Source organism: Acipenser ruthenus, chromosome 21 (assembly GCF_902713425.1).
Source record: "Acipenser ruthenus chromosome 21, fAciRut3.2 maternal haplotype, whole genome shotgun sequence".
NCBI classification, from domain to species: Eukaryota; Metazoa; Chordata; class Actinopteri; order Acipenseriformes; family Acipenseridae; genus Acipenser; species Acipenser ruthenus.
In genome coordinates this window covers 23,964,951-23,986,633 of record NC_081209.1, presented here as the reverse complement: position 1 = coordinate 23,986,633, position 21,683 = coordinate 23,964,951, and the positions used below count along the sequence as shown (strand labels likewise).

The 21,683-nt window shown below is 36.6% G+C and overlaps 2 protein-coding genes across 8 annotated transcripts in view; both read left to right on the top strand.

The window, feature by feature from the left end:
* The first annotated feature begins 2,491 nt into the window (after positions 1 to 2,491).
* Positions 2,492 to 6,972, top strand: LOC117427712 (cAMP-regulated phosphoprotein 19). The gene is made up of 3 exons (XM_034045937.3): positions 2,492 to 2,662; positions 5,188 to 5,310; positions 5,976 to 6,972. The coding sequence occupies exons 1-3, from the start codon at positions 2,603 to 2,605 to the stop codon at positions 6,144 to 6,146; spliced, it is 354 nt and encodes a 117-aa protein (XP_033901828.1). The 5' UTR covers positions 2,492 to 2,602; the 3' UTR covers positions 6,147 to 6,972.
* Positions 6,973 to 10,225: 3,253 nt separating this feature from the next.
* Positions 10,226 to 21,683, top strand: part of LOC117429245 (unconventional myosin-Va-like) — a 68,339-nt gene continuing 56,881 nt past the window's right edge. For 4 of the 7 annotated variants that reach the window (XM_058995159.1, XM_058995158.1, XM_058995157.1 and 1 more), the window contains exon 1: positions 10,227 to 10,448. In XM_058995159.1, the coding sequence (XP_058851142.1) occupies positions 10,422 to 10,448 (27 nt within the window). In that variant the 5' untranslated portion in view covers positions 10,227 to 10,421. Of the gene's footprint in view, positions 10,449 to 21,683 lie in introns of all 7 variants that reach the window. The other 3 variants (XM_058995154.1, XM_058995156.1, XM_058995153.1) reach the window with 1 other exon arrangement.

The following is a 21,683-nucleotide window of genomic DNA, read 5'->3' as shown; positions in this document are numbered from 1 at the left end:
ATCCAAGCTGTGACTACATGATGTATAGAAGCAATTATTCTGTGCACATTACAGACCAAAGAATGGTGGCCTTGAAGTGCTGTTGTAATGCTCAGATCACGATTTGATGCATTCTTCCCTTTACAGACTTCAATGGTACTGGCACCTGATTGTCTGAGATATCTAGGCTAAATCATAATTATATAAAAAAAGACATTAAACTTAAAAGGATATTTAGTTTGTATAATATGAAAGCTGTGAAGTTAAGAAACCCCTTTTAATACATTTCTGTTCTACTGTGAATTAAAGTAAGTGTTTGTGAAATGCTGAACAAAAAATATTGCCTTATACTAAAATTCTTGCTGTATAGGTAATTGTTCAAAAACTGATCTACCAATTTATTAGAGTTACTTAAGATTTATGTCTTGCTGTCAAGATGAAGATTTACATTAACACAAAAAATACACTCTTGGATATTAAATGCTATCTAACATGCAAAATTGGATTCAGTATGATGTTTTGTTCAACAAAAGAGGACTCCACTACAGATCAGGAAAGTGAATTTAGAAGCAACATTTCATTTACAAGAACCACACACGGATAAAAACTTTAGTTGTGGTTCAAACCAGTACTCCAATTGTATTTTAAGTCCAGAAAAGGAACTATAATAGGACAATTACATGTGGGGTAAAATGCTGGTCATAATGTGCTTGTACATGTCCACATGTCTTTGTACATTGTACTGACAGCTGGTCATATAATTGGCTCACATATTTATTTTTGTAACGAGGATCGCTTAAAGAATACGGCAGTAGAATGTTGTCACTCTGTAACACACGTTGAAAAATAAATTATTTTAACAGTGGCGGATAATAATAACTATCCTAGAATCTTTTATTATGTTCAGAGATGTTAAAAAAAACAGGTCATAACACCCAGTGGAAAATTCCAGGTGGTTTAGATCTGCCACTATTAAATCATTCATTTTCTAAGCTTTAGTACAACGCCTTGCTGTCTCCTGCTGTGTCTAATGGTGCCTTTCTTCCTCCCACACCTCCCCAGTGGTCAGTGACGTAAGACTGTGATATATAAACTTGTGGTGTGATGCAAGCTTCTGTATAAAGCAGAACATTAATGCTAGACTGGGGAAAATAACCAGTGCATATAGCTGGGATTGAGAGGGTATGATCAGGACCATTAAATGGAATACCTGGATGGTAGCTCTGAAAACAGCTTCTATTAAGGAGGTTGGAAGAGGCTGGTATGCTAAAGGTGTAGTCACTAAGGTTCTAAATCAATTGTCTTACTCTTTACCAGTGTCATTGCTTAAGCTGCTGTCTTCACTTTGAACAATCTTTGAAGCTACACTATTGAGCAGCCCCCTCCTCCATTTCTAACTAGCTGACAGAAATCAGGAAGGCATCAGCAATCTTTCCATTAATTGATCTATTACAAACAGGCATTGGTATATTGCAAATTGGTCACAGTTTCTCACCTCACAACTCAATGCTATGGAATAACAGTGATCTAAATAAACAAGAAATCGGTGTTTAAAAATGAATGGTTTGATGACAAAATGTTATATTTGTTATCAAACCATTGTTATCAAAGTGATTTACTGGATTCTGAGGGTTTATATCTATCTTATAATGATTTTCTGCACAAATTCAATCTCTTAATTACTAACAAACAATAAATAAAATTATTAAAGCTATACTCAATGCTTTAGAGCTTCTCATTAGAGGTTCACGTCAGTATTGTAAAGTTAATCCTACTTACCCAACCTTTATTCCTGGCCTTGTACTAAACCGTTTTGGAATGGAATTCATACTTGGTTGTCTATAACAATTTCAGAACTGCCAGATTTTATTTATGATGGCATTATATGGTATTTTAATGCAACCTGTAATAGTGATATTTTATTTATTGTAAATCTTATTATTTTGTTAGCAACATTTTTTTATTCGCAAATGTAAATGGGGAAGCTTGAAGCCTTTGGTCATAGCCTTTACTCATGAGATAAAACGTGATGTACAATCTCTAAACTAGCATGTAAGTCACATGATTTGTGAACGCAATTCCTTTTTGTTTAATGGGGTTAAACGGTTTATAATTTCTTCATGTTATTCATCTCCTTAACATGTCATGTTAAATGCAATCTGAATGTAATGTATCACCCCCTGGTAATGTCTATTGTATTTCTTGTTCTTATGTTCCTTTCCAATATGTCACTCATTTGTACTGTAATTTCTACATTGGTAAAAATAAATAATTGGGGGTTAAAAAAAAAGGTCACCAGCAAAACTACATTTCCCATAATACATTTCGCGTAACAAACTACAATTTTCTATCAAAATGTAAAATACTATGGAACATATATAGAATACGATATACACCCCTATTTACGTGTAATTATACACGATGCATGTAAAAAATGTCATTTTGCTTCCCCCCCGCGAATAAAACACAAAATTAAGTTTGTAAAATCCAGATGGAAATGACGTCTTAAACCGGCCGCCATCTTTCCGCGGGAGGAGGTGTTTGGTACAGATAGACTGTAGGGAGAAGGGGGTAGTAGTGAGAACGGCTTTGGTTTGCTGTTTATTCCCATTTATTTACAGTCATGTCAAATGAAACTGAAGGAACGAAGACCATCGAAGAGGCATCAACCGAGGAGCAGCGGGTAATACAGATTTAGGACTAGTATTTATGTGTGAGACGGAGTGGTTGTTTTTTTGAGTCGGTCTGCATGCACTGTGTTGTGAAGTCATTCAGTCAGTCCAAATCAAGCATGAAGCGGATACGGACTGAGAATGTCTTCCCGCGTGGGGTTTGAGTTTATTATATAATTCAGATTTAATGCCTGAGCGTTTGTAATATGTTGTATTCATATACGATGATATTAATCTCTGGTTGGGTGGTGGTATTTTTATATCTAAAATGATGGACGGTTTAAACTTTGTTTTGCTCCACAGACGGGAGGGCCTGGTTCACCAGAACACGGTGAAACATGATTGTGTCCGGATCCCCGGTATACAAATACAGTACAGTACCGAGTAATTTGATGTGACACCGCCGTTTTGGGCTTGGTCTATTACCAGCAAAAATGTCGCCGCATTAGATTTCTGTTGTTGCTCGATGCATTGAAACTATGGTGTTGTTGGTTGTGGTAATAAACGGTGAAATGCCTATGCGTTTTAAGAAAAATGCATTGTTTTGAAACCAAGGTCACTGAAAATCGGTTACTGATTCAAGCTCATCGGAAGTATTAAGACTCAATGCTCAATTAAGCTAGACTTTATTATGAAACTAACCCGACGCGTAATCACATTGATGATTAATCCAGGGTGCAGTTTATTCTGCAAAATAGTCACGTAAAGATGTACTGTTATACAGTGATGGGCGGCAAACTGATCATTGTGCTATTTTAGAAAGCAGATTATTGTGAACTTCCAAATGTACTTGACAGCATCAGGAACTAGAACGGCCCATGCTACCTGTATTGCATGCAGTAGAATATTTAGCTGAAAATATTTCTCAAGTAAAAATGCTTCTAGAGCAGATATTTCCAACATTAACCTATCCGTTAATCAATTCCAGCTACTGCCAAACGTGTAGAATTACCACGGATAGTAACACCATGACGAATCCCCATTTATTTCCCATGTTAAATTGCATGAATCAAAAAAGGTTAAAGTAAAAAAGTATAACCAATCATTGAAAATACTGTAATAGCTACAGCTTGTCACACCCACTGAAACTGAGAAAGGAAAACTGGATTGTCTGAGTGGGACAAAGGTGTGATACTTCACCAATACTTTGTGTTGGCTCATTGGGTTTGGGTATGGCTATTATAACTAGTGGAAGAACCTGCAAACAAAAAGTAATTGCATTTGTTTCTGAAACATTTCAGCCAGCTTAATATTTGAACACTGTTTAAGCAGTGTTATCTAGAATCTGAAATTCTACATTCAAATCATTATGGATTTCTTCTGTTTGCTTCATGCAGGTCCTTGCTTGAGGTCGGATTTGTTATTAACATAAGCATGCAAGTCTTTTAAAAGCGCTCTCAAAAGAATATCGCTGGGGATCTCTACCACTATTGATTTCTGTTCATTTATTCTGCTAAAGCCCTAAGTGAAGTCCTATACAATGTAATAACCTCTAACTAATGCAAGACTTAAACAATATCTCTTCAGATACCATAGAGTCTAGAGACCCACAAATTAAAATAAGGTATTTACTGTCTTGCGAAATATGAAAAGTAGTTATCCTTGCTTGACGTTCAGTATCTTGGTGTTTGGCAGTGCTTTCTCTCAATGAATAGTCTTTGATTAAAACATTAGCCTTTTCACAGAGACTTTATTCTTTTTTTTTTTTTAATCAGACACAAATGCTTCAGTTGTTTGGCTCTGTCATTCTGACCATGTCTCCTGCCACATGTTAAGATATTACTGTACCAAGAACTTTACTTTACAGTTACATTTACAAATAGAAGTGAATTGCTTGCCCCAATTACAGAAAGATCCATTTGTTTATTAAAAGGTAAGCCTCTTGGTCAGTTAACATTGATAGGGGGCTTTTATATTCGTGCTGTCTGCATAGCTGCAATAGAAATATTCTATTCCTAGACTGTTTTGGGTCTGATTTAGTGGTATGTGGGAGTGCTGTTGTTGCTGTACAAGCTTTAAGTAGATGCACCAATCACTTCTAAATTATTTATGCAGTGTCAAACCTTGGGTATTCATAGAAAGCTCTTTGATGCTTCTTGGTCTTGATCAAAGGTGGCCATGAAAGGGTTTAATGGAATACCTTCTGAAGAAAATGCACATTGATGAAGCATGAAGTAACACAGTTATGCTGTAGTAATCGGTTTCCGCTGTTGAAGTCTAACATTAGAATTGGATGGGATGAGTTGAAGCAAGCTTTAGTACTCCTTTTGTGTGCAGTGACAGTACCTGCCCCATCTGATTAGAGACAAGGTCAGCAGAGATTAAACTGCATCAAAACTGTAAAAATAACTTTGTTTTTTAATGGACTTTTTAAAACAAGCTATGGGCTCTTCCTCTTTCAAGCTGTCCTTTCAGTGAGGACATGATGATCTCATCCATTAGTCGAGCTCTGCTCTGATGATCCACCTTGCTGGGTTCTATTCATGCCTTTTTAAATGCTTGAGGTTCAAATTATAATTGATGTTTTATTTTTAAGGAAATGGAGGACAAAGTGGTCAGCCCTGAAAAGGTAGAAGAAGCCAAGCTGAAAGCTAGATACCCTCATCTTGGTTCAAAGCCGGGTGGCTCTGATCTTTTAAGGAAAAGACTTCAGAAAGGGGTATTTTTACAATTTTTTTTTTTTTTAAATGGAGTATGGTAGGAATGGTGTGTGTGGGGGGCGGGGGTGTGGGAGGCAGGGGCGGGGGGTGGGAGGGGCAGAACGATTTAAGTGTGTGTGTGTAATTGTTTAGATCCAATGTGTAAACTCTGTGTATGAGTTATGATACCTAAAAGAAGTTGGAAGACATTTTACCTAAAGTACAGTGGCTTTAATTCTTAGCTAGTGAATGCTCTCGCAACTTGCAGTAGCATAAATTGTTGAAATTAGTATTGTATCAAGATCTAGATTTAGAATTAACCTTAATGTTTAATAAATTAATCCACTTCTTTCATGGTGCTTGCTTTATATTGGTCTTGAGGAGGGGGGGGGGATGGGGGATATAAAACCTCAGTGTTCTACAAACAGCCAGTCTGTATATCTTAAGTGTATGAAACGCTATACATTTTAGTCATTGTATTTCAAATTGTTTTAGGAGGGTTTTTTTTAAATATATATATATATATATATATATATATATATATATAATATATATATAATATAAATTAAATAAAAAAATAAAAAAAAACTTGGTAAAAAACAAACCTGGCATTTTAATTTACTACTATTGGGGTTTAACATTGGCCTGTACTGAATAACTGTATTGACTTATTTGTATTTTGCAGCAAAAATATTTTGACTCTGGTGACTACAATATGGCTAAGGCCAAGATGAAGAACAAACAGCTGCCGACAGCTACCACTGAGAAAGCTGAGGTCACTGGAGACCACATCCCCACTCCACAAGACTTGCCTCAGAGAAAACCTTCCCTGGTTGCCAGCAAGCTGGCTGGTTGATTTATAAGATATGACAGTGCACCCTTTTCTTCTCATTCCTGTTTTTCACCCTTATTATTGTCCCTATTCATCTCTTAACTTTATTTTACACTAAAGTCATTTGGAAAGGCTGACGAGTAGGCAGATTCCAGTTAATAGTGCTGCTTGTGGAGGAATTACAAAAGTGTGTAGTACCTGGAATGACTGCTGAAGAAAAAAAATGTCAGTGAGACCCACAAACTTGCAAAAGTTTTGGTGGCTTAAGTATACTGTAGTTTTGGGTGAAGAAGTGTACATATTAACTATTTCCTAGTGTAGGAGTGATGGCAGGAATTGACATTTTAGAAGGTTTTACATTTTTACTGTATCATTCCTTATAGCCTTCATCTAAATGAAGTAGTGTGCTTGAATTATTTAATATAATCTTCAGTCATGTCCATGCTTAATTTTTCCATTGTTACTGCTATATTCTTTGTTTTATATAAAAAATAAAAGAATGGACTACACAGATTGCTTAAAAAAAAAAAAAAAAAAAGCATGTGTGAAAATGAACTGGGTTGTGAAAGGTTGGTGTCTGCTTGCCTCAAATCTTGAATTTAAAATGGCCTTAAACCTCATTCGGCTTTATCAATTGCATATGTTGTTGGGCAATATTTGTCCATCCTGGAAAAATATATACGTGAACCTAGTGCTGAATGTGTGCTGAAAACTCCTTACCTATTTAAACCTGTATCATTTTAGGTTTTGTAGTTGGTAGCTCACTAAAGGAAATGTTTGAAGTGTGCATGTGTATAGACTGTGCAGTCACTTTTGTGCCATTTTTGTAAATAAAATAGTTTTGCACAAATGTGTTCCAATTGCTTTATTTTTTTCTGGATATTGTTTATTTTTACAATATGGAACCTTGGATGAATGTTTACCTTGGTAGTCAAACATACTGGCAATTTCTTTGCACTGGGATATATGAATTGTACACTTACCTGTCAACGCTGAATACCTGTAGCTTGAGGCAATTGTAGTGTATGCCTGTTTTGATTTTAATGTATTACAGGTAATGCAATTTGTGACCAAGAAATAATATTCCCCCAAATATTGTGGCTATCAAAAATGATCCTTGCAGACCAAAATTGGTGTCTGTGTTTGGGTCGTGGGTCGTAATTTGGCATATGTAACAATGGGCAATGAAATGTTATTTTAAGAGGCTTCATTAACGTGGTTATTGCATTATTACTCATATCTTTGTAAAAAAGTATTACATCAAAACATCTTAATATTACTTAATTCAGGCATATTTCAGCAATGCCTGGTATAGGGCTACAGGTTATCATGCACAAGCTCCTTCAGTATCCTGTGTGGAAGCCTCAACACATTTTGTGGCAGAGTATAATTCACATTTCTCTTATAATCAGAACTGAACAATTGACTGTCAGAATGCGCCTTACACAAAACATTTGAAATTTGAACATCTGTTGTATGTCTATTAACCATTGTAGCTATCTATCTATCTATTGGTCACATCAACATAGGTTCTGATGACAATACAGACTACAAGCGTAAAGTTGGTGATAAGAGAAGCATGCTCTATACATAAAAAAAAAAAAAAAAAAAAATGGGGGTTTATACAGGCAAATTAAAAAAATGCAAATGCTGCATGGGTCATTTCAGGGGTGTTCTTGATTAGAAGTACAGAATGCAATCTATATAGAATGTGATTTAGGTTTAAATACCTGGACAATGTCTAAATAGAAACTTGTATTTATTTCTCATTAGCGCAAGTACATATTGGAATACAGATCCCAATGTGCTTATTCATGTGAAAATTATAATGAATATAAAGGATGGTACTGCTGTGGTTATGATTTTTGTATCCAACCCAACAGTTAATTATATTTTTTCTTGGAGCAGGATCAGTTACAGTATATCATGGTTCACTGTGTGGAGAAGTTATTGGGGAATGGGGAAAATCTATAAATAAACTAGTCCTAAGACAGTTGATATGAGAGAATGGTATTTAAGTCAATTGGAATTTGGAGGCAGATAGGGGAGGCGTTTGAGATTATTGAGAGCTTCGTTTTCATTATTTTTAGCTCATGTTCTGAAGACATAATGTGTACGGATGAGTATAGAGTATTACAGCGTTTTGAAAATTAACATTTCTTCTGAGCATAATATTTTTAGTACACTTTGCATAGAGATTGAGCTTTAGTTTTCTGGGTTTACTCTTAATTCTGTAGAAAATGGAATCTGAATGGTAGTGTGAAAGGCACATACAATAGTTACAGTTCAATTCTTTCATTCACTGTTCATTGTGCAGAAATTAATTAACCTGAAAAGATTAACAAAGGCTATTATCAAATCAATATAATTAACTGAGAAACAAAAGGTCTACTTTGTTTAAACAAACTCCCCTTTGCCTTTTATCCTGTTGTAGATTAATAGCAAATATAGGGAAATGTATCTTCCATTTTTTAAGGTCATACTTTTAAAATAACTTCAATTTTCTTCACTTAGTATGGAATTGGTATGTTTTGTACATTGGGCTTTTTTCAATTAGCTTTACTTCAACAATTCTCTTTCCGTGTCTTACTATATCTACAGACGCATAGGCATCCCATTACATACAGTACTGTACACACTAGTACAACCTTTAGCTATCAAATGCACCACAAATGACTGCAGTGTAGAGACAGCGTGGCACTTTTGCTAAATGCCACTGTTGATACCACTGATTTACATTTCCCGATATATTTCTAGTGTATGGTTATTTTTCATACTGAATGTAATTGGTCCCAGCTTTCCCATAATTCTAGAGCATTTTATCCTGATGCCTTATTTAGATATATTAAGAAGCGAAGTAGTCTGGAAAATGTGAACTGGCAAGACCACACCCCTTATGGAATGAGAGTTTCCCTTTCACAACTCAATTTAGAGAGCATCAACTATCCATGTTGTTTGCTTATTTCACATGGGAATGATCATATTCATTTAAGCCAACTGAATGGATTGCTGACCCTGTACTTTGACCCTATATATGATTTTCCCTAACCGGATTTAATAATAACTGAAGATGAATGGTTGATGGTTATATAATTCCAATAATAATACTATAGTAATGTTTTAATCCCATTCCATTTATAAAGCTTATTCAGTCAAATTAAACCCACGAACTGACAAATTACCAACGGTTGTGAAACCTGTAGGGTTTTTTTTTTTTCAGACTGATGTTCCAAAGGGTTTCCCTGTTTATTTACCGCAATGGCAAACACTGTTATCTCATGTGATGCAATTAAAATGGACACAATTGTATTTACGGCAGGTAGTTGTAGAATATATGTGATTTAATCAAAAATACACTATTTCTATGAAATATTTAAAAGAAGCAGACATTCTGGAGGTTAAAGAAGCCATGTGTTTTTTTATTTTTGAAGGCCCGCTTTTACAACGTATGACAGGAGCCTGACAGAAAAACCGTCTGTCGCTCCAAAAAAGCGTTCTTTCTTTTGTATTGTCACTGTCACACTTTCACTGTAGGTTTCGAATTATCTGTCAAGTCTGCATTTGCAGTGCAGTTTGTCAGCTATTTGAATCTCCCTCTGCTGACTAAAAAGAAAACTACAAGTCAGGAGTCAGATTTTAAAAGATCAAAACAAACACGTGGAAAATGGACAATGTTTTGAAATGTACATTTTTAACTCCCCAGTCATTGTTGGAGTAGTGAATTACCGGTATTTTCTAATACATGGTCTGAAACATGCAGTTTGCAAACGGCACTGCCCTCCCCCTGGGGAAGGTTTTTATATCGGTATTTACATTTATTTAAGAAGTCAGAATGGTCTGATCTCTAGTCGCGCATGATCCAAGCACAGAAGGCTGTTATATTTCTGTATACATTAAACATAATTGTAAAACACTGCAGTTTTACGTACACTACACCGTTTGACTTCGTTCATTCTCTTGTCCATACCGGTGGTTAATCATTTGACATGAGGAATTTGTTACGAAGTAAATCACAATTTAGCCGCTGGGAGGCAGACTGCCCTTGCAATCAATTCCAATCCAAGGCGATACATAAAATTTTCACTGAACCCTTCCATCCTTCATACCCACAATGCACAGAGAGAGACACCAAAATAGCAAGACTTTCAGGTATCATGGCGATTGCTATCTCTGCTTGAGATCTCCTGTCTCCGCTGCACGGATTTATACACAGCATCGGCTTCAAGTAATCCTGATAGAAAATCGTGCTCATCTCAATGCTGTGCTAGTCTAGATTACAGAAACGCAGGAGAGATCATCATGGCAGCGTCTGAGCTGTACACAAAGGTAATACCGTGGAAAATGTGCATTCATGTAACATGATCATCTAAGTAATGCGGTGTTCTGATTGCAGTTGCTGATTTTGCATATGAATTGATGTTGGTTATATATATATATATATATATATATATATATATATATATATATATATATATATATATATATATGAACGTAGGTTTAGCTGTCTATTTAGTTTTGCATAATAATGCTGTGAATGAGAAATAACTGTGCCGCCAGAAAGAACAATGGGGCAGATGTGGAATGAATGAATGATATACTTTTATTTTACTGTAGTGTTATATAGCTTCAGATTTTGCAGTGATGTATGGTACAGGTTATGTTCACGTTGAAAGGGTCAGTGCAGAAGTTGCGGTTTTTTTGACATATACCCCTTGACAAAATGGTACTCCCATGAAATCTGTGTCCTTCAGATGCTGCAGGAGGATGAAAAAATTGTACATTTCCAGGTATTTGTGCTAAACTAAATAAAAGCAGAAAGAAGATAATATAAACATCTTCTAACTGAATTACAGTACACTGTATTCGGTTATTGTCGGCAATATTCGCCACTGATATAAATACTGCTTTGGAGAAAACTGTCAATATTAAAAATGTGCAGACAATGCAGAATGTAAAGCAAGGTCACATTTTCCAAAATGTGGACCAATGCAATATTATTTAATAATATTTTACACGAAATGGTGATTTATTTTGTATTTTTCTGCGGTCTTATTTAGACTTTTGTCAACGAACAAATACAACACAGTTTAATAAGGTTGTATTTTTAGAATGGCTGCGTTTTGAGGCTCATCTGATGCTGTTTACTGATTATACAGTGTTTGCAAGACGCAGACTGTGTTAGTTGAATGAAGAATACGGGATCTGGCAGGGGCAAAATGGGCACTATGTGGTACTGTACAGAAAAATGCTTCTTTAGTGTATAGAAACCAGCTATTGATGTTTCCTAATGACTGCTGTATATGCAAATGTGTTATCTACATGATTTTAATTACAGCATTTGATTTGTGCATAAGAAAGGTTTGTGTGTAGTTAGATTCACAGACACTTGTACAAAAAACAAAACAATGGATATGAAATGTAACCAGATTATTATTATTATTATTATTATTATTATTATTATTATTATTATTATTATAGCCCTTCCTAAATGGGATACTGTAAGCTATTTCCTTGGCGGGTTGTAGCGTACTGTATGAATGGTATCAGTTCTTGATTGGTTTCCCTGCTGTGTCAGACTGATGCAGTTTACATGAATTGATTCGGTTTGTTTAACGGAGCTGTGCAGTGTGTTTTGTCACTGGGTGCTGTTACACACATATATGGTTATCTTTTTTGTTTTTGGTAAATGTCTTATTGATAGTTTCAGTAAAAACAAAAAAAGGGGGGCGGGGGGCAGGGGGTATTGTTAATAATACTGCATGCTCCAGTTTTTGGCCGCTGGTAATGTCAAAAGAGGTGGTACCCCGGACCCTCCCCTAGCGTCAGCAGATGCCACAGAGCAATGTTGTAGTTCTGAAATTTAAAGGCACACTGTGCTTCCTTTAAACCTCTATGCCACTGGCAACATCAGTAAACAAAAGGTTATACACAGCACTCACAGGAAAAAGGAAAGTGAATCTTATCCTTGCTTTGTGTTTTTCATTGTTCAGGATATAAAGGAAGGACAAGCAAATGAGAAACACTTGCACTATGTAGCACGTGATTTAGTGTTAATGGGAAGTCCTTCAAATTAACAGTTTCTGACATGTAATATGTAAATTCAGAATCTCTCAAATCAATTTTCAGTAACGATGGCTTAGACAGCATAGCTTGATAGACTTGAATACAAAGTTGGTGGTTTGCATTCAGTTGGCGATGCTTCTGACTTCTCAACTACATAAATTACAGGTGTTTCACAAAAAACAGTCTATACAGAGTAGAGAACTGCCTTCACTGTTGATCCAACCCTTACCCCACGATAAAAAGGCAGTAGTGCTTGAGGTATTAGGACAAATCCATCCAGAAAAATTGAAGGAGCTTGCAGACTTGACATAGTGCATCATGTCCCAGTAAGAGTGTTACTGTATGGCAGACACATGACGTGTTGTCCAACCCTGTTTGTACATATTGTATATTAAACTAAAATGAGGTTGTGAATATTCAAGCAAGGTTTGGAGTAGTTTTTTTTTTTTTCCCTAATTGTTTTGTATTCTCGCAAGTGGCAATATAGCTGCAGTGGAATGAGACACTGTGGAGATAAAAAATAAACAAAGCCAAGTGTGAAAAATCTGCTGCAGTTAATGACCTGTGAAATAGAAACTATACAGTGGTTTTAAACTGTTTGGACTTTATGTAGCCCACACAGGAAACGTCTCAGTCTTAATGTGGTGATATCCTCGTTAACAGTGCTTTATTATTCATGCTTATTGTTTTTTTTTCAAGCCAGCAACTAATTACTTGGTTAGATGAATTGCTTCTTTCATTGTTCTTCAAGGTACACTGACTGGATGCTGCAAAGAATATTACCCTCAGAAGAAAACGTACTGGTCATTCATTAGGGTTTTAATATCGTTTTTTGAAGCAACAAGGACAAACATATAGAAAACAACAGTAGCTTCAAATAAAAAATGATAAAGTGCAACAAAAAGGACAAATCTGCGTGTGGTCAACATGTGACAAACACATGCAGCTTTAACAACCGTATCATACATAACGTAACATTATCTTTAAACAGCTTTATTGTTAGGATTGGCTGTTTCTAAAGGCGTTCAGGTCACCTGCTTCAAGCATTTCCTAGGGAAGGGAAATGACATCATGAAGATGCAGGACTGTATCTGGTCTGCTCTGGGATGTAGCAGAGCAATCCTCATCTTACACAACCCCCAGCTCCCCACCACAAAGAGGCATCCAGCATAGATGATGCAAGCCTGAGGCAAGCAGAAACATGAGGGACAAGCAGTCTGTCCTTTTGAATAACGTGTTCTGCAGATTTATATTTCCAGGAAGGGAAGCAGAGCTGAAACTGAATTTGGTTTCAGACTCATAGAAGGTTGGCACATAAATGCCTATTGTACATGGAACCTTGATTCAATATAATGGTCAGCGTGTGCCAAAGCTTAGCTGTGAATAACATATACATTTCAAAGAACCAATTACAATAGAATACAATACAATACAATACAGCCTCCGTCATATTTGTACTTATGTTACAGTAAACAACATAGGAAGACTGGATACATTTACCTGCCTTTTAAAATACATTTAAAACTCGTATTAGGTTAACATAAAGCAGTGGAAAGTATCAGGGATGCAACATTAGAAGCCTAATTCATTATTTTTTTTTCTCTTAATTTGAAGGCTACTGTGATGCTACTGTAGTCACCTGAGACTCCATCCTTTTTTGATTCAGTGAGCTAATATCTGTGAGTCTTCTAGACTGCTATGCTAGTTGTCTAGGATAACGAGTAAGTTGTCTACCACACAGTTTCTACAGTAGCCTTCATTATTGTTGTCTTAGTTTTCTAGAGAAGGGTGGTTTAGCAGCCAGAGAAAGCCAAGAAAGCACTTGGGACCAATAAACTGGCTGCCAAGGTAACATACTACTCCAGTCCTGTTGCTGCAAGACATCGAAGTAAAGATGACTTTAAAACCTCAGACACAATAGACAGTGAGCTTCACTGGGCATTTAGGCTATATATTATTCTCTAATCCAGTTTCATCACTGCCTTGGAAAGGATACATTATGGAGATGCTTGTTTCTGGTGATGGGATAATAGTGGCTATAGCTAAGGACCTGCTTTAGCATTAGCTGTCAAGTGTAATTTGGGGTGTCTGGAGGATGTATGTCCAAATGCCTGTCTGTCTATCACACCTTGTCACTACACGTGTAGTGCATCAATTAGTGATGCCAGTCTTGTTGCTCAGCTTTCAATATGTTGTGTATTTACAATGCAGGTTTAGCTAATTAATCATTTAAACAGGACACCTGTGAGTGCACCATCGAAACTTATTACAGTCGACCATGTTAGTATGTTTGCTTCCACAGAGCTGCTAAATTAAAAAAGGATCACTGTGGTCAGGTGTTGGTTGGATTTTGCCAAGGGGCGGGATATTAGAACAAAAGATAGAACAGACAGCTGTGTATTTGCATAAATGACAGAGCGCTTGTGCAGTTTGGCCCAAGGAAATCCTCCTTCTTTCTGTGATGTACTTTACTGTGTACCTGATTATTCTTTCTGAACTAATGCAGTTTCCAAGAAATCTAAAGTTCAGAAAGAAATGTTTCGATTTGTATGGGTTTAAACATAAATGTGCCCAGAGGGTTGTTGATAATCTAGAATCAAATAGACCAGACATGGTCATAAGACCAGCAGTATTTGTAATTTTCCTTGCTGTGTAACTGATTAGAATACACTCTGCTCTTTGTGCATGTAAGGAAAGAAGCAGAAACACCAGTGAAGTATCTACATCGAGTACAGATTCAACACCCAGTCAGAGTTATGCTTTAGATTGCTGTGAAACTGACCTCCTGCTAGAACAAAATATAGGCTCCTCTGTGCTACCATGGACGGTTTTCATCAAGTGTGACTTTATCCTGTCCAATCCATTTTCTGTGAGCTGGCTGAATTTCGTGTGCAGAAGGCACTTCACAATCTTCTACTGTAAGTCTTAGAATGACATAGTGCTCTGCAAGAACCTGAGGATGCACCAAGAGTTGGATTTTATGTTCTTAAAAGTAAGTGTTCAACTTTTTAAAAAAGGGCAATTATGAGTGTCATTAGATATTTTTAGGTTATAAAACATGTTTGGTTGGCAATATTTAGATGTGTAACCTTTTTTATGATTTTGAAATGTATAGTTATTGAAAGTAATGCAACAGAAAACACCAAACAGCTATTCTCTGGTGTTAATTTCTTATTTCTCAATATTGCTTGGATTTAGGTAAAGAGTTACTGAGCTTGTCGTTGCGTCGATATATTCAGTATAAACCTCTGCTCCTGTCCCCTGTATCTGTTTGTTGTTGTTTAGCTGGCTCAGGTGTTTCCTGTCTGATGGACGACTCCACAGGTTTACACGGAGCGCTGCCTCTTCGGTTTGTCAGGACAAGGAAGTGTAGTATTTAAGATGCTAGATCCTAGTTAGCCACTTGACGGCTGCTGGGCTGTGGGTGTAACTGGCCAAGTCTCTGATATAGTGTGTTTATAAGATCAGGTGGGACTGAAGGAGTTATGTTTATAAAGCACACAGCTCATCCTGGGGAGCAGAACATTCACTGATAATTGGTAACCCAATCCCGGTGTGTGTGCCAGACACCAGCTCTGTGAAACTCCTGAGACCTTCACCAATCACTTTGTCTATAGAGGGCCTTCGAGTTTGCAATCCTGCATAACCAATTCATAATGTAGTCTGTTGTGGATGATCATAGCTTTCTAATTGGCCTCTTCAATTTCCCATGAGCACAAGTACCAGCAGCTAATTTTAATTTTAGATCATTGTCAGAAACACAACCCTTTTTTTTTTTCTTTTGCCATGTCTTAGGAAGTTAGACATGTTTAATATTATTATTATTATTATTATTTGTTTATTTAGCAGACGCCTTTATCTAAGGCGACTTACAGAGACTAGGGTGTGTGAACTATGCATCAGCTGCAGAGTCACTTACAACTACATCTCACCCGAAAGACGGAGCACAAGGAGGTTAAGTGACTTGCTCAGGGTCACACAATGAGTCAGTGGCTGAGGTGGGATTTGAACCGGGGACCTTCTGGTTACAAGCCCTTTCTTTAACCACTTTACCACACAGCCTCTGCTGTTTTGTTTTGTCCTGGACCCGCCCTGACTAGATTTTTTTTTCTGACTTCATAATAGCGCACTTGTAAGTTTTCCAGAATTTAATTTCTGTGCTGTGCATGCATGACTTGCACTAGCCTATTATATTTGCATTGCCATTTTTAGTAGTTCTCTAGACTGTTTGTGCCAGTTGCTATCACTGTTACCTGCTCAATTGAACCCAACGAGATTCCTGGATACTTTTTGAGGTCCAAGCAGTGTGCAGCACATTTTGAACGGTCGATGTTAAGAGATATGTTATTTCTTAATGAGTTCTCTCCATCTAACACCTGCTTTTAATAAGAACATATGCCCCCCCCAGTTTTAGAACAGAACAAAGTACGAGTGGGTAATCGGTTTTCAGTCCAAATACATGCCAACCCCTTGTTTTACCTTCCCTGCTACCATGACATTAAGACATTCCTTTTCTCTCTCGCACATTGTTTGTGGTTACTGGGATTACACGAATTGACAAAGTACAAAGCCGTACGAATAGAATAAAAAAAAGAAAATAAGCACTGTGGCTGAATGGAATTCACTCGCAATTATAGACAAACTTAATTTCAACAGGAGCTACTGTAAACCATAGAACTGATGATGCAACAGTTAGTTAGCTTGTGTAAAATACAGTGTTGCAATTTTACACAACACTGTTACTGCAAAAGGAGAAGTTATTTTGTTAATTTGAAAGGTATAGCTACAGTACTACAGCAAATGAATGATGTTGCACTACACACGTACAATGAAAGTGAAATGTTTCATGTATACAGTATTTATAAGGCAGCGTGCAGAAGATGCTTTCGTTCTATATTAAGGCCTAAACTAAACATTCTGCACTTTCATGGGTTGTGAGGCCTTGTCTTATAAAATGATGCAGACCTACAGTACATAACAGGATAAAAACGGAATGAATTTGTTTAAACTCTGTGATGGTGGTCCACTATGAAAGGTGCTATATAAAATAAAAATTGATTGATATCTCGCAGCATGGAAAGGGAAGCATGTTAACTGTGCTTTAATAAGGGGTTGATGGATTCTCTGGTCATTTCTTTTGCAATTTATATGCACTAATAGGATACCAAAGGAGTGTATGTTTACTGTCTAATACTAACCTGAACCCGCAAGGTCAGTACGTCATACTTTGCCCATGCTTTGTTTGAGAAGGCACTTTTTTTAGTTTATTAACAGCCAGCTTACTGACACATAAACAAATGTTGTTAATTTTGTGTTAATAGTTTTATTGTTAGGGCTTGAAGTTTTCAGTTTTAACCGATAATAACCAAAAAAACACCCCCAAAGACCTTTTTGGAAAATTTGTTTTTTTATTTTTTAAAACCGATAAACCTGAGTTTTGGCAATCTATTTTTTAATAATGTCTAATTCACTGTTGTTTCTACATAAAGAAAACAGCTTTCAAAGACATGCTACTGACCAATCATCACTTTTGTGGACCTACGTAATGCGCTAGGAAAGTCAATGCGTCATTTGCTTAGCAACAGGCTTAACGACCACAAACCTGGTTGTAAACAAACCAGTAAGAATAAAGGTTTTATTCAGTGCTGAAATGAAAAAGTCATTGTAAATATAAAACTGCTGTACAGATGCTTCTACTAATGCGTATTAAAGATTTTCTTGTGTACAACAACTGCCTAATTTATTATTATTATTATTATTATTATTATTATTATTATTATTATTATTATTATTATTATTATTATTATTATAGCTACATAAATATCAAACGGTAATCAGAGTACCATGATGAATGTTCAATCTTAGGAAAACATTTAAATAACTTCTTACAGGGGATGGATGGCCTACAAGCTCAGATGAGTCTTATTAACCTCCTAGTAAAACCAGGATTGGATCAAACTGCTATGCAATGGGAGTCTTATTTCCGTCCCTGATTCTTGTATGCTGGCCAAGATGAATAACTACAGTATGGTGTAGTCATACGCTGGGGTGGGCTGAAAAAAACCCGCCATGAACTAGTCTGTAGTGTGATAGATACGTGGGCGGGCATGGGGCCTAAAATGAAATCTGTTACTTCTCACAATTCTTGGATTCAAAATGCATTCAGAGTTCAACATTGCCTGAATCCTAAATGTGAACATCCTCACTTCAACACAGTGTATGTGTTAGTGAAACATACATGCAATTTATTATAGAAACTGAAAATTGATGTGTTAGAGTGGAGTGGTTTATTTTTAATAACTAAAAATAACCAATATTGCCAAATTTTAATAAAAAATGTAAAAAAACCCTGAACTAAACAAAAAATGAAAAATTCAAGCCCTTGTTATTATATTGGAACCTATAATAAAATAAAAACAGATCCCATTTGATAAACATTACTACAGAAACCTGTTTTAGGCAGATTGAATCCCATTTTAATAAAACAATTATCAATATTTCAGTAAGCTACTGTAGCTGTTATCAGTTAATAAACAAAAGAAGATACATCACAAATAGATGCTGGCCCTGCATGTTTTACATTCCCTGGTAGTAAGTGAAGTGTGAGAATGATCCACACAAATTGTCCTGTTTCATATGCATGATGAAATCCTTCTACAATAAATGTGATTCAGTGTAAAACATTAATTCATGCCCCTGTATCACACATTGTTACATAAAATATGCACTTTCATAGTCAGTAATACGTTATTAATGGCATGAATCACAGCAGTAAAGCAGTAAAGCTGTTGAGTAATCCTGTCTCTCCCATGCAGGTGCCCCAGTAGAGTCCACATCACTTGATTAGACGTAGAGGCTCCGCCTCCTTCTGCCTATGGGACCAGGGCTGAGCAGATTGCTGCTGCTGCTGCTACATGATTACTAATGCATGGACCCCGTCCCCTTTTCCACAGTGTGTAAATTGGTAAATAGAGATCAGGAAGTGTTTGTGGGAAAGCGGGCTACCTTACTGGCCTCTCAATCGTTTCACCGCACAACTTGCACAACTTTTGGCCATTGCTGTACATAGAAACGGCCTCCATCCCTGTACACAGCAACTGCCTCCATCCCTGTACACAGCAACGGCCTCCATCCCTGTACACAGCAACGGCCTCCATCCCTGCAAACAGACTTCATTAAATCTTCATTTTAAATGCTTAAAATTTTTTTGACAACAGTTAGAAAAACTGCAGCTGGACACAAAACAGTACAGTGTTGGTACAAATAAGAAATTCCATGAAAATCGATTGAGTAAGCATGGGAGTTTGAATTTCCAAGAAGGTTACATCAAAAGGAAAATAAATGAAATATACTGCACACATTGTATTGATCTCTCTTTGACCTGGAAGGTGTTTGTACAGCGATCGTTTAAAGGACAACTGAATATTATAGAAATATTTAAGGAAGCAAGTAAATATAATGACATTTTTTTATAAGAAGTCTATCTTATTTATTATTCAAAGCAGGTGAGTTCCAAGTGGGAAAATGCTGTGGCCAGCAACGTTTCTCATGAACGCATTAGGTTCATACTGACTTTGTTTCATTGTTAGTACAGTAGCAATGGTTTTACACCACACCAGATGTTTGCAAAGGGCTGAACAGAAATGAACTCTGAAGATCATTGATCAGTTGGAATGGAATTAAACCTGATCTCATGGATGGAGGCCAGTGTGTTAGAACGATTCCACTGTGCTGTTCATACACCGCAGCCTGGTACAAACTGAGATTGGTTTGTCCTCAACGTCTGCACTAGGGTTCTGCAAACACATTTCAAATAAAACCAGCTTGAAAATGTGTCAAACTGTCAGTGCTTTTATAGTAGATTGTACTCAAGCAATGTGAGCTTTACTTCTAGATGATGGTGCATTGCCTCTGCTTTACAGACCTTGATCCTGCATGTTTGAAGAGTCACATTTTTCCTAAATGGACAGGGAAGCCCCTCGGGGATAGAGCTGAGCAACAGCTGACTGCACCCAGAGACAGCTTATTGCTGAGCACAGTTGCATCATGATTTCAAGTCTGGACAGGTTACACTGTTAGACGCGGGTAGTTGAGTGATCTTGAAAGCAGGAGGATATGTGGTAGGGACCGCTTAACTGAAGGTGTACAACTCGTTTTCATAATTTGTGGATTTGCTGATTAATTCTTGGTAAATGTTGAAACATTCAAAAACAAAAACCCACTAAGCTGTGCACTGTGCAACTACTGTAGTTGAATTTAAGAGTCATTTACCTTTTGATCAAATGTTTCAAAGACATTCTGCAAAATCATTAATGAAGCATGAACGTGATGAAACAAAGATGAACCAAGCCTTCGTTAATGGTATGTGTACACTTTACATTCAGCTGTGGTTCATCCCTGTAGAAATGCTGCCTGAACTCATAACATTGCTATTGTACTTCCATATATGACTTTTTTTATGAATCTGTCTTTAAAAATGGTTTTATTGCACATGTATATGGCTACAGAACTGCAAGATAAATAACCAACAAAGTTTTTTTTTTTTTTTTTTAAATAATAATATAAAGCACAATGGTATGTATTTCTTTAAGGCTTATTGGTTAGCAACTTGAGGAATTTTGCACTGCTATTACCGTGGCAATACATTCTTCAGAGCTTCACTTTCCTGCGCTGTCCAGCAGCTTTCTTAAGCACTAACATTCTTCACAAATTTTAAAAGGATTTTAAAGAGGAAAAAAACAAACTTCTTTTGCTCAGCGCGGTATCCTAGAAAAGAAACGTATGCTATCTACTGTTAAGGGTCGTGCTGCAGTTTTTTTTTTTGTATTTTGAAAACAAAACGCCAAGAGCTAGTACTTCAAATGATCGGCTTGTAAAACAGTCAGTAGATGATGATTTTAGAACACCCTGCAGCTTTAGGTGCAGCTGTTATTAGCACTGCTGCTTTTAGGGTTTTGACATTGACAGAAAGCTTCATCTATGCACAGAAATCATTAGCAGTGATAGGATATTAGTTAGCAGTTATAAAAAGAGTAAGAAAAATACCAAGCCTTGACTTTTGAAATGAAGGCTGTGAGGCTAAGAAGGTTAATTTGTGTGGCTCCAGCTGGCTCGATACACTTAATTATGCGGTAACTGGGAATCTGAACCTTAAATGTCAAGGTTAAATGTTCAGTTTGCTGTGCTCTTTACAAAACTGTATAGAATGGCTGATGGATAGTCACCTGTACAGAGTACCAGGACTGTTTTTAATCTGTGTTGCTTAGCATTTGAGGCCTTTTCTTTTTCTAATTAATCGGTGCAGTCTGAAAGCCAAACAAGGTCATACTGGTTACAGATGATATTTTCAGGGCATATTCAATAGAAAAATGTATGTGTAAGCAGTCGAGGATATATATATTTATATATATATATATTTTTATAAAACGTTTTTTGCCTACTTTCATTAACGCTGCACAGCCTCTTCACCTCTAGATGTGTGTCTCTCAGAAGCCTGTC

What these genes read in the sequence shown, in the direction of transcription:
- LOC117427712 (XM_034045937.3), top strand. Translation starts at nt 2,603, where the DNA reads ATGTCAAATGAAACTGAAGGAACGAAGACCATCGAAGAGGCATCAACC. An exon ending in CATCAACCGAGGAGCAGCGG is followed by an intron (nt 2,663 to 5,187) that starts GTAATACAGATT and finishes TTTATTTTTAAG; the next exon opens with GAAATGGAGGACAAAGTGGT. An exon ending in GGAAAAGACTTCAGAAAGGG is followed by an intron (nt 5,311 to 5,975) that starts GTATTTTTACAA and finishes TGTATTTTGCAG; the next exon opens with CAAAAATATTTTGACTCTGG.